This window comes from Podarcis pityusensis, assembly GCF_964106645.2.
Source record: "Podarcis pityusensis genome assembly, chromosome: 1".
In the NCBI taxonomy this organism is placed as follows: domain Eukaryota; kingdom Metazoa; phylum Chordata; class Lepidosauria; order Squamata; family Lacertidae; genus Podarcis; species Podarcis pityusensis.
In genome coordinates, this window is record NC_138028.1 from 77,842,103 (window position 1) to 77,854,688 (window position 12,586).

General features: G+C 41.8%; 1 protein-coding gene across 3 annotated transcripts in view; it reads left to right on the forward strand.

Moving 5' to 3' along the window:
- SLC25A22 (solute carrier family 25 member 22) overlaps nt 1–12,586 on the forward strand; it is a gene marked incomplete at its 5' end in the record, with an annotated part of 69,867 nt that overhangs the window by 48,312 nt on the left and 8,969 nt on the right. For all 3 annotated transcript variants that reach the window (XM_081011565.1, XM_081011566.1, XM_081011564.1), the window contains one exon: nt 4,519–4,609. In XM_081011565.1, coding sequence (XP_080867691.1) covers nt 4,519–4,609 — 91 coding nt within the window. The remainder of the gene's footprint in view (nt 1–4,518; nt 4,610–12,586) is intronic.

A 12,586-nucleotide genomic window follows, 5' to 3' on the forward strand; every position in this document is an offset into this window, starting at 1 on the left:
GAGTGTGGAAGGGATTCTTTTTATCAAGATGGAAACAGCACACTGCAGTTTTTTAAGTGCCCGGGCTCCTGTACAATGGGATCAGCAATTGTAGCAGTGGGTTCCAGAGGCTAATTCTTGGTTGCTACAGTTGCTGCATTTTTCCTAGGTGGTCTCCTATGACTTTAGTGGCTGTGTGAGAAGCTGAAACCCAACAGGTAGAGCTCTTCCCACCACTGTATCTGCACACTGAGGAAAAACTTCATCTGTGCTGAATTTTTGCTAATCATGCAGCTGTTTAAAAGCAGAAAGGCTCTCTTGGATAATAAAAAGTAGTCGGTGCTTGCAGAGGGGAGGAAGCATGTAACAAATTAGCCAATTTACCTTTCAGTTAATCTTACATGTCTTATCTATCTTGGCTTGCATATTTCTGTGTGTGGTCAGAGATCAAAGACACATAGCTGGAGTTCAAACAGCTGTAAACCTTGGAAGTTTTTCATGTGATTAGGAGGGTGTAGTCACAATTGGAATCTCATTCATTTTCTTGTAGTATAGAATTGCAAGAGCGTGCAGATATTTATCTGTTTATAAGAAGCATTCATGCAGTAAACCATGGTTGTATCACCTTGGCAGTACAGTTTACTATTGACAGTTTACCTTTAATTAGTTGATTACGCAAGTCCAAGTTGAATGACCTTTGAAGTTTGTTTCTCCCAGTTGAATAGGATCTTACCAGATCTTGGTCAGGTTTCCTAGGAAGGGGACTAGTTTTAGGCAATGGGGATACCATGACTGACGGTTGAGGGCAATGTGTTCTTGCTGCCAAGTTACAGGTGGGTGGTGGGCAGACAGACAGAGGTGCGTGGAGTGGAAGCTGCATTAGGATTGGCTGGTTGAGCAGTTGAGTGGAGAGCAGTCCCTAGACAGGGAAGCAAACGGCTGTGTTTTGTGTCAGCTCTGACAAATCCGTTGTAACAAGCAAGCAGTTGAGATTTTACTTAGTGCCAAGCTCATTGTTCGTCATGTGCCCGCTCTGGACACGTGGGAAAATATAGATGTACAAAACAGAAATGGTTTGCATTGGATGCATTGCATTGCAATGGATGGCAGCTCCTATTCTAGTTAGCCCTTGGACACTGAGGGCATCAAGCTTCCCTCCAGTTTGCTCTGCATCGGTTTCCTTTTGCGTTGTGAGTGTGCCAGGGCCAAACCTTTGCCAAATGGTCTCTGCAGCACAGAACTGGAGCAGCGCAGACCACCCAAGGCAGGCAGCCTTCTTACTAAAAATACCCTCAACGTCATCCCCAGGCTCCCACTGTAACAGGCAGACTATTCCTAGCTGCTGGATGGAACATAATGAGGCTTTATTTAACTTCAATACATAGTATATTTATACACTTTGTGGCTGTTCTATAACCCCTCCGATTGTGTCCTCCAGCAGCACGCAGTAGTACATTGATGCTGATCCCACTTGCGTCAAACATCAGCTCTGCTGAGGTTATTTTCTCTTTAGCCTGATAAATGCAGATAGGTGCAAAAAAATATGCATAACCCTCAGATTTGTTGACCACAATTGTGTGGATTAGGACATTGCCTATACAGAACTGCATATATTTTTGGTAATATATTCTGATAACAAAAGTAGAAGCTTTGTTGCATTTGCAAATGTATGGCAGGGAATTAGATGACTGATGCAGAAGGGAAGAAAAACCACACATTCTGTCTGGTTTCTTTCTAATATTTAATGCTTCCATATGGCTGCCTTTTTTTTTTAAACTGGTTGACTTGTACAAGCACATTGATGATTAGCAAAAATTTCCCAGTGTTGATTCATTACCAATTAAAGCAACAAATTAAACAGTACTACTTTGCTTGAGAAGGATGTACCGTATATAGAACAAGATTTTATAATAAGATATATTTTATGAGAAATGCTGAGGATTTTGTCAAATGGAAAGGAATACATGAAGCATTTTAGTAGAGCAACAAATCAACCAGGCAGTTGTTCTTGATATGTAGTCAATCTATCAAAGGTTTATGGGGCCCTTAGTAAAACCTTGTAAAATGCTGGCTTTATGGTGACTGTCTGCTCTGCCTCCCAGTCATTTGCTGGTGTCTGAAGCCTGGCAGCCTTATTTATGAGCAATTCTACATTTCAGCCCTAGTAAATTAAGCAACGTCTAGCGTCAACACCCCTGGCCTGTATGCCGAGGACTACATTTTGGAGACTAAAAAATACTGGGAGTCCGTGGAGGTGTGCTTGTCTTTCTTCAGTGATTTGCAGCCACATTGGGTTACTGAGGACAAGGATTATAGCTCCCCCCTTCCCCCATCAAGCAGCTTTGCTGAAAACATTAAAGATTTAGAAGAAAATCACAGATTGACCTTTTATCTGGAAATACATTTTTCCTGACTTTAATTCATTTGAGATACAAAAATATTGACCCAGAAGCTGTTTCATTAGTATTAGTATACAGTGCACCAAGTTTTTGTATGCTGAAAGGAGTTCAAGTGGGAGAGTGACTAGAGCGAGATGAGCGCGCAACCCCAGAGTCGGTCACAACTGGACCTTAATGGTCCTTTACCTTTAGCAAGAAAGAATATGCCAGTCTTTGATAGCCGTTGCCTAGATGATAGGAATCAGTGCCAGCTCTATGCTCAACCACTCGCCTTGAATGAGCTCCCACTTCTCCTGCTAATACCCATTCCCATGACCTTTCCCTTTGGGGCCCAGCCTGCCCAGCTGGCTAGAGGGGAGAGGCAAAGGAAGATGAGGCGGATGTTTCTCCTCCTTGCTCCTGCTAGCTTAGAGGGCCAGGTGAACAAGTGACAACAGCAAAGAAGAGAAGAAACAGGGCTCCAGTGGGTGGCAGTGGTTCCCTGTTGGGTGAGGGCTTCAGCAGCTGTTCTGACTCCTGACCCCAGGGATGCCTTGAGCACCATGTCTAGTTTGGCCCTGAATCACAAGTGTAAGCAACCTTTAGAGGAAGAGATTGTTCAGGAGATGGCTCTTGCCCTAATCTACTGCAGATGGCCCTTCATCATGCAAAGTACTCTGTGAATTCTGCATAGTTGGGGAACAAGCAAACGAGAGGTCATCCTTCTCATGGGGGAAATGCAGCGGCTGAAACTGGATTCCCTTTCCTAAGTGACCTCAGTGGTGTGGGTCACTCTTGTGTCACTAATGCTGCTTTCCTTTGTTATCCAGAGCAGCACACAGTTTGTAATGCCTTCAGAGGGATTTGCTGTTTGTTGCTGCTGATAATAGAGTACACACATTCACCATGTGAACGTCACGTGCTGTTTACATACCAGAGGACAGAGTTGGGTGTGCGCCTACTCTGTTGAAACTGGAGAAAGGTGCTTTGGTATGGTCTGCCGCAAACCAGCTGCCAACCCCTGATGCTGACCCTGATAGGGATGCATAGATTGAACACACTTTTTGAACTGAGGCAAGTTTTAGTTTGGAACAAAGGAGCTTTTGAGGCCACAGTTAGGTCAGTCTATGCTGTTAATTAAGTAGAGTTCGTACAGGAAATACTTATTTCTCTTTTTTGTGGTGCAAAATAAATACTTAGCAAAGTGCTTTGCATACATGAACTCAGCAATTTTTACAACAATTCTATAAAGTAGATGAGTACCTTAATTTCCGCTGGATGTATGTGTGTGTGAAGCAGACAGTGGCTTGTCTAAGGCTACCCAGTGAACAGATGGTTGAGGTGAGAATTTAACCAGGGTTTCCATCTCCTAGCTCTTCCTTTCCCCCCAAAATTGAGGTGTGCTCCATTAATGTGCATGACCTTTGGGTCAGGGCATAGTGTGTTAAAGGGAGCAACGCCTTTCAACACTTTTTGACAGATGTAACCTGTTTGTAAAGCGAATAAATCAAAGCTGGCAGAGGGAAGAGAGACATGCCTCTGGAAGAGAAAAAATCACCGACTCCTTCTAAGCAACCTTTAGAGGAAGGTTTAGAGGAGGGCTTTTTTTGAGGGTGGGCTGTGTCCCTCGAGAATTTGTTGGGCTCTCAGCTCTCATGAGCCCCAGCCAACATGGACAACATGGACAATAGGCAGGGATTACTGGAGATGTAGACCAGCAACATCTGGAGGCAGGTAGCAGTTTGTGCATATGCAACTGAAGCAGCATCTGATTGCTGGCAGTGGACTAACTGGCTCTGCCCCACTAGAGGGAAAACCCTCCTCCCTGTCCCATCTGAATGGAGTGCATCTGTGGTCCCAGTTAATACTGAATGAATCCTATGCCACAGTGTGGCAGGGGAGGCAATTGCTAATGTAGTAGCAAACATTGGTTTGGATGGAAATGGGTACCACCACTGGCTTCCAACATAGCGTAAGTTTTGTTTCTGGCGTGGCTCCTAGAATTGGTCTGCATTTCTAGCTTCTGTTGATTCTACAGTGCCTTATCTCCCCCAGCTCAATTTTCTGGGTAAGGTTGATGGTCACCAAGAAAACACAATTTTTTAGCTTTTAAGTCTTCCCTAATTCTCTTAACGTTCTGTTCTCCATATTTCTTGCCCAGGGGCTGCAGTGAATCTGACACTAGTGACTCCAGAAAAAGCCATCAAACTAGCTGCCAATGATTTCTTCCGGCATCATCTGGCCAGAGATGGGTGAGTGTGATAGAGGGCACTGTGTATAATGGTTTCTAGGAGGGGTGTCATGACTGGGATATTTTGATGGCACCCCATTGCTTCCAGTGTGGATGCACTGAGGCAGCTGTCCATAGTACTTGGTATTGTTGCCATTGAGTCAAGTGCATAATTCATCTGCTTGACTGCGCCTGCTTTGAAAACAATGGGATACCACTGACACATTTAATTTATACCACAGACAAGTGTTTCTCTTTCTTTTGGTGGATGCACTAGTTTTGCTACTTTGCATTTGGTTTGAGGTGACTTGTCTCTATTTTGTGGAGACCAGTGCTCAAGACAATATTATTCCCTTTCACTTACTAATTTATTAAAGTAATATATTGCCATTCATCTGAAGATCTCAGGGCAGTTCACAACATAAAAATACAAAATAAAAACACAAAATGCATAATAAAAACAAAGCAAAGCAATGACCGCTCCTTCCTACAAACACATTTAAAAGGACAAAGAATGTTAATCAGCCCAAGGCCTGGTTGAAGAGGAACATTTTTGCCAGGGGCCTAAAGATGTGTGATGAAGGTACCAGGTGAGCCTGTCTGGGGAGAGCATTCTGCAAACAAGGAGCCAATGCAGAGAACGACTGCTGGTCACATTGGGGCTCTCCTTTGAGAACAAAGTTGGCATCTGAGTAGACTGGTTTGTTCAGTAATGATTAATGTATTGTAGCTCATCACAGAGAGATCATTTTGGGGTTCAAATGTTAAGCTTTTTATGAATAATTGCAAAGGAGATTACACAATATTCAATATCTTGTTTGCCCAAGGCCAATTGTGGAGCTATTCATGGACTAGGAAAGACGCAATTGCATTTCTAGGTTGATTGTCACACACTCTCCTGGCAATTTCCTTGGATTGTTTGCAGGACACTGTGCATACCATGAAGTCCTCCTACCAGAGATGACAACCCCAGTAACTGCTGCCTTTTATATGTCCAAAGGGACAGTGACCATACTTTTCTGTCTGCAGCATTTGGTGGGAGCTGAGATTTTTTTTGCAGAGGCAAAAGGTTACCTACCCTCTCCCTGCATTCCATGATGCTAATCGGAAACACCACAGCTATAAATTTTCAAGCACATTTAATTTGCACATTTAAAGCATCATCGTCACATTTGGCCCTTAGCTGAAACTAATAAAGGTATTACCTCACTATTACTTTTGGATGATCAAAAAGAGGCATTGAGGTGTAGTAGAGGTGTATCTGAATTTCACAGAACCTTTATACAACAGAGTAGATGTGTCATTCTGCACACTTGATCAAGATGATGCACAGGAATTGAAAGTGAGAGGCTGCTGACTGAAAGGACTCCTTTGCATCTCAGCCAAAGTTACTTTGCCACCAAATGTGGGAAAATATCCAAAAACAAAGGCAGTATCTGTGATTATTCATGTGCTAATGCTTAGAGGTCCTTTGTTTCTGCTGCAAATTCTAGCTGCTGAAGAATTCCAAGTTTGGCACTAACAAACAGAGGTGAAACTGCTTTATTTATTTATTTATTTATTTATTTATTTATTTGTTTGTTTATTTATTTATTCATTCTTTACCAATATATTATTTGAGGAATGGCCTTGTGCAAAATGATACAAGAGGTGTATCCTCTGGAGACTGTCTTTGGGAATCTCATTGAAACTGTTTCAATGACCTTCAGAATTCCTAAGGACGTTTCACCAAGGCAAGGCACTTAAAATTCACTTTAAACTTGGACTTATGCAAAATTCAGGGCCTGGGAAAAAGATTACAACTCCATTTCTTAAAAGCTGGATTGTGGCCATGGGTGGAATGCAAATCTCATTTCAGCAGGAGGAGTATTAACCCATCTCTTTAGGCTGTCCCCCCCTTCCCTCGAAATAGGCTCCACTTCGCCTGCTTGCCTACCTGCAGAAGAAAGGATTTGAATGCCTTGTTTCTTGGATGGGGAAGCAGTTAGAGAGAAAATGGTCAAAGGCAGAAAGGGGTTAAGTATACAGATAAGAAAACCTTTCCCTTGTAGACAGCAATGTGGGGCAGAAGATTACCCAGTGCCTTATTTTTCTGTGGAAAGTGCTTTGTTCCATAAGTTCATTAGTAATGAGGAATGAATGCCAGTTGCAAATACAATACAGTGGTACCTCGGGTTACAGACGCTTCAGGTTACAGACACTACAGGTTACAGACTCCACTAACCCAGAAATAGTACCTTGGGTTAAGAATTTTGCTTCAGGATGAGAACAGAAATCGCACGGCGGCAATGGGAGGCCCCATTAGCTAATATGGTACCTCAGGTTAAGAACTGTTTCAGGTTAAGAACGGACCTCTGGAACGAATTAAGTTCTTAACCAGAGGTACCACTGTATTAGGTAAGCATGGGAATTTAGCTCCATTAACTAAATACAAGTAAAGCAAACAAGCTAAATTAGATCACTCTCTAGGGCACCAGAACAATTTCCAAAGCAAACTGAACATTTGTCAATGCAAACTAATATAGGAAAAAATTCTAGTTCAAAATTTTCTAGAAGACCATCTGCAGCTGCATTTCAGTTTTGTTTTGTTTTGTTTTTTTAAAATCAGTTTCACATTTCCCAACCAATAGGGCTTTGGTGGTGATTTTAGCCTTTTGGTATAGTAAGGTACAGTATGCTAAACACACTGACCATTACTGTGTGCGATCCTTGAGAGCTTGCATCACGGCAAAATTTTGCAAAAAGGTAGTTAATCCTAAAAACACACGTGCTTGTCTTTTTTTATTTATAAAAATAATGGCCTCTTGGGTAGAGCAATATAATAAAGGTAGAAATGCTTTCTGTTTATTGAACCTGTCAAACACAGATACCCTCAAACTATTTCAAGGCACTCCCTGAAACAATGAAGGCTAAATATATATTACTTTTTCAAGGCTAGAAATACCACTACGCTTTGGAATGAGAAGCTGCTTGGATGCAGTCCACAGGCAGCATCACCTCTATCCCTGCTGTGTTTGGTCTTGTTTTCATTTCTCAGTTTAGCCCAAAAGTTATAAAAATTTCAGTTTGTAACAATGCCAGCCCGAATTTCAAGTGGTAGGAGTAGAAAGTTGTAGTTTTTCCCTGATCCACCCCAGAAAGAACAGGCATAGTAGCCTGAATGAGGAATAACAATTTACTCTATGTTAGAAAACATGGCTAAGCCCTAAGAAGCTCCACACAGAGTTCCAGTTCGCATTCGAATGTGTTTATAACCCACATTTGAAGCTCTGTAGCCGTGTTGATTATGAAGACCACTATTTGATAGTTTTCAGATGGTCCCATTAACACTCTGCATAGTTATTAGCCTAATAGTGTTATAACTCCTTCTCAAATGTTGTTTCTGTATGTAGTCTTAATTTTTAATTTCCTGGCCCACAAGCACTTGTGTATCACAGCCTATGTATTTACAATAAAAATGACCACTGAAGACAGTCTCCAAGGTCAAATTGCTTGTAGGATGAATGTATAAGACGTCCCCTATTTTGGGGGACTCAAAATTCAGAAAATGGGGGGAGATTGCTCAGAGTTGTTGAGCTTTTTGGGGGGGAGATTTCTGGAAATCGCTCACCCGCCTGACATTTGCTTCCACTCGCAAGCACCGCTAAAGCCGCCCATTTACCACAGCGACACCCAATCAACACCAGCCCTTGCCGCAGCCCCCAGTGACACGCCAAATAGCTGCTGACAATTTCCAGCTTCCGGCAGCAACCAATCACACATCCCCCCTATGCACTATCTGTGTATAAGACTGCACTATCTGTGTATAAGACGATCACCAAAATTTAACATTGTTTTTAAAAAAAATTCCTCAGCTTATACACGAAAAAGTACTGTAAGTTCCTTTCTTGGCAGACATTATTAGTATGTTGTGGACGTTAAGTGGCTTGTTTGTAATGCAGGTCCAGTTCTGTGGAACCGGTTTTACTTGGTAAAAACATCTGGCTACAGGGACTGCTTTGCAGCATCCTAGATATGTTTGCATAAGGATAAAAATGGTAGCACTGCATATTCACCATGTGTTATATATGTACACAGAGATAGGAAATGCATTAGCACTCAGCCTGTTAATGCTATTGCAGCTTTTGTAAAGAGACTGCAGAGGCAGCAAAAATCCACTGCTGTTGTGGCTTGAAATTTAATGTCTTCATTAAGCATTGCAGCTCACAAGTCCAAAAGTAGAAGCAGTTGAATTTAATGGACAGTAGAGCGGTGATGTTAAGCAAGTGTCTCCAAATTGTCCTAGATATAAGAGTGTTTCCAGATGCAGTCAATTTCTCTTCCTTGTGGGAGCTATTCAGTTATGTGGGGGAAATTACAAATGTGCATTCAGAGACACCACTAGGAAAGGGGCAGTTTTTTCCTGCCTCACATGAGTCTAACCACCACAGATCAAGTCTGTTCCTGTCAGAATTGCTTCATCCTCATACAGTGCTATGAGTTTAGGAATAAGCCTATCAAAGCCCTTTGAGCTGTGACTCCCCAGTGCCTGACAACCAGATGGCTGTTTGGAGCTCAGGAAGTGTTGTTGTGCAAGGGTCTTTGAAAGGTCGGTGGGGCAATCCACCTGCCAAGCATCTGACATCATTATGATGTCATAATGCCCCACCCACCTATCAAAGTTGGCCCATGGGGGTGGGGACAGATAAAGGTCTGGCCCACTGGGCCAAAAAGGTTCCCCAACGCTTCACTACAATGTGACAGAACGTTGGAAGGATGGGACAGAACACAGGGATCTTTCTTTTACTGGGAAGCTCAACAAAATGTTGCAGTGTATCATCAGATGTGCTCATTTTCAGGGATCTTAGTCATCTTGGAACAGCAGCCTTAGCACTGTTTGTGGCTCATGGTGGTAGTTTTTAGGAGTAGGGGAGGGGAAAATACACACACACCACAATTGTTCACCTTTCTGAACCTCTCCCATTGTACTAGCCCCAAACCTGAAGTCTTGTTGTATAACTGGGATAGTGGGGAACAGAAAAGGTATATTTTTTCTTTCCTCCATATCAAAACCTCCCCATGCAGTGCAGAGTGGTGAGCATTTTAATATTCAGGGTGTACATTCCTATAAGCCTAAGAATACTATAAGTTGTTAGTGGCTCAAGCCAACCAATTCCTTACACCCCGCTTCTAATCCCTTCCCACTCCCCCGGCTGATGGACTTTCTCATGATCCTGTGGGTTCCAGAAGCCACTGAGAATAGGCAACAGGGGTATTTTGTTTTTCTTTTAATTTTCATTGTCATTTACAAACTGTTTTTTTTCTGCATAAATGAGCAATCCGCTACTTTATTTTTATTCCCATTTCAAAGGATGGGAAATCATCACTTGCTTCAGAGTTGTAAATTTAACATCAAATTAAATCTACAAAAAACTACAGGGGTACTTAAAACTAGATTTTGCATTGTTCAACAAGAGAAGGTCAACAATGGCTTAGTTTATCGCACATAATCTATGGTGTATCTGTTGAATAAGAAAATAGGTTTTTAGACGATGGGAATTATCTGAAATTTTGAGCTGCTCCTCTTTCTTCTGCCCATTTCAGTGTGGCAGTAAGTCTGGGCATTCTTTTTATTTTTTTAAAAAACCCTATTTTTAGCCCAAAGGCTCCAAAAGCAGTAAACAGTATATCAAAACAACAAAATGACTACAAAAAAATGCTGTGGATCGGTCAGCAAGTAAAACAATGTAAGATGCTCCGCCAACAATTTCAAGTCATGGAGATGAGTTTTCTGTTGAACAATCAATTAATTTTATTTTTCCAGGCACAGTACACTTGTAGTAACAAGTTCTTTTTCCACAGCAGCCCACCTGTTCCATCATTTCAGAAGACGATTTGCTATAATTTAGGGAAATGCTTAAAATTACAGTACTAGATTACTTGATGCACGTCTTCAGTGTTCTAGGGCTGCAGTCTTAAATCCACTTACAAGGAAATTTGCCCTGTTGAACCCAGTGGGATTGCTTCCAAGTAAACATGCATAGGATTTCAGTACGGCAAACTTTGCCACAGGGATACTTACTTACAAGACTTTGAAAATGACCATCATGAATGAAGCAAGCAAGTTATATTATTCCCGGGCTATATTGCATTACATAGCTATGACTTCTACACACTGTCAGTAAAGAACATCATCACTCTAAGGAAGCCTGACTCGTCTCATGAATTTCATGTTGGCTACTGTGTCTCGACGTTTCTAATTAAAAAGCATTGCTTTCCAAAATCACTTTCAAGCATTTGAAAATATTGCTGCATTTCGGTACCATATCATCACTCAAGTTTACTCCTTCCTGAGGTATCACATAACTTTGCTTTTTTATCTTGACCTTCACTTTGTTTGTTGTTCTAGAGTGGGGCTGGAAAGCTGCTGATTTTAGCTCTTTCTCTGCCTAGCTGCTAAGCATTATTTCATTAGTTGTTTCTTTGTGGACGTAATCAAAATCGGCAGGGAAACCGATATCTTTAAACCACCCCACTTCCTGCTTTGTGTTCTATTTTGCTTGGAGAACAGAAATGCGCAACAGAAATTAGCTAAATTTGTTTAAAACCATCCAATTTGGAGGCCATCACTGCCTCTTGTGGAAGAAGAGAAAAAGAAGAAGAGGAGTTTGGATTTGATATCCTGCTTTATCACTACCCGAAGGAGTCTCAAAGCAGCTAACATTCTCCTTTCCCTTCCTCCCCCACAACAAACACTCTGTGAGGTGAGTGGGGCTGAGAGACTTCAGAGAAGTGTGACTGGCCCAAGGTCACCCAGCAGCTGCATGTGGAGCAGCAGGGAAGCGAACCCGGTTCACCAGATTACGAGTCCACCGCTCTTAACCACTACACCACACTGGCTCTCCAGTGACTTCCATAATTTAATTATGCATTGTGTGAATAAGTATTTTCCTTTATCTGTCTGGAAAAAATTAATATTCAGCTTCATTGGATGTCCATGAGTTCTAGTGTTATGTGTGTGAGAGAAACTTTTCTTCACCCACTTTCTTCATACCATAAATAAATTATTTAAGTGTCTATCATGTTGCCTCTTACTCAGCTTTCCCCTAAACTAAAGAGTTCCATTCCTCATAGGGGAGCCCCTTGATAATTTGGGCTGCCCTTTTCTGCGTGGCCAGAAGTGTACACAGCATCCCAAATGCGATAGTACCATAGATTTGAATAACAGCATTATGATACCAGCTGTTTTATTTTCACTTCCTTTCCTAATGGTCACTAGCATGGCATTTGCCTTTTTCACGGCTGTGGCATTCTGAGTCAACATCTTCATGAAACCTATTCATTAGGACACCAAGGTCTCATTCCTGGTCTGTCACCACCAGTTCAGACCCCATAAACATTTATGTGAAATTAAGATTTTTTTTAACCCAACATGCATCACTTTACACTTGTATACATTGAAATGCTTTGCCATATTACTGCCCATTAGCTCAGTCTGTTTGGAGTTCTTCACAATCTTGTTTTGTTTTAATGACCCTGAATAATTTAGTATTGGCCACCTTACTTCACTGTATTTACTGATCTTGATTATATACTCTTGCTTGAAATGGAAACTGTCGCCTTGCTAGATCAGACTAAGATCTACCTAGTCTTAGTATTCTCTGCAAATATCCCAGCAACCAGCAGGTGCTTTGCTTTCTGCTAGAAAGAAGCCAGTTGTCCACTCGTAGACTATGCACTATCTTCTACTCACTGTGACGTAGAAATTAAGTTTGTGTCTCTTGTTTTAGAGACCTTCAAAAAAGTGACTGCAGCATATACCCCATATATACTGAGAATGTTTCTCAAAGGGTTGCCACCAACTTTCCCCCCTACACTTCAAGTTCTAAAGCAGTAACTCCCTGTAGATATCCACATTTTCTCCTAAATTTGTGAGGTGGCTAAGAGCTTTGAGGGGCAGAGAAAGAATACAGTGGACGCTCGGGTTGTGAATGTGATCTGTGTGGGAAGCACGTTCGCA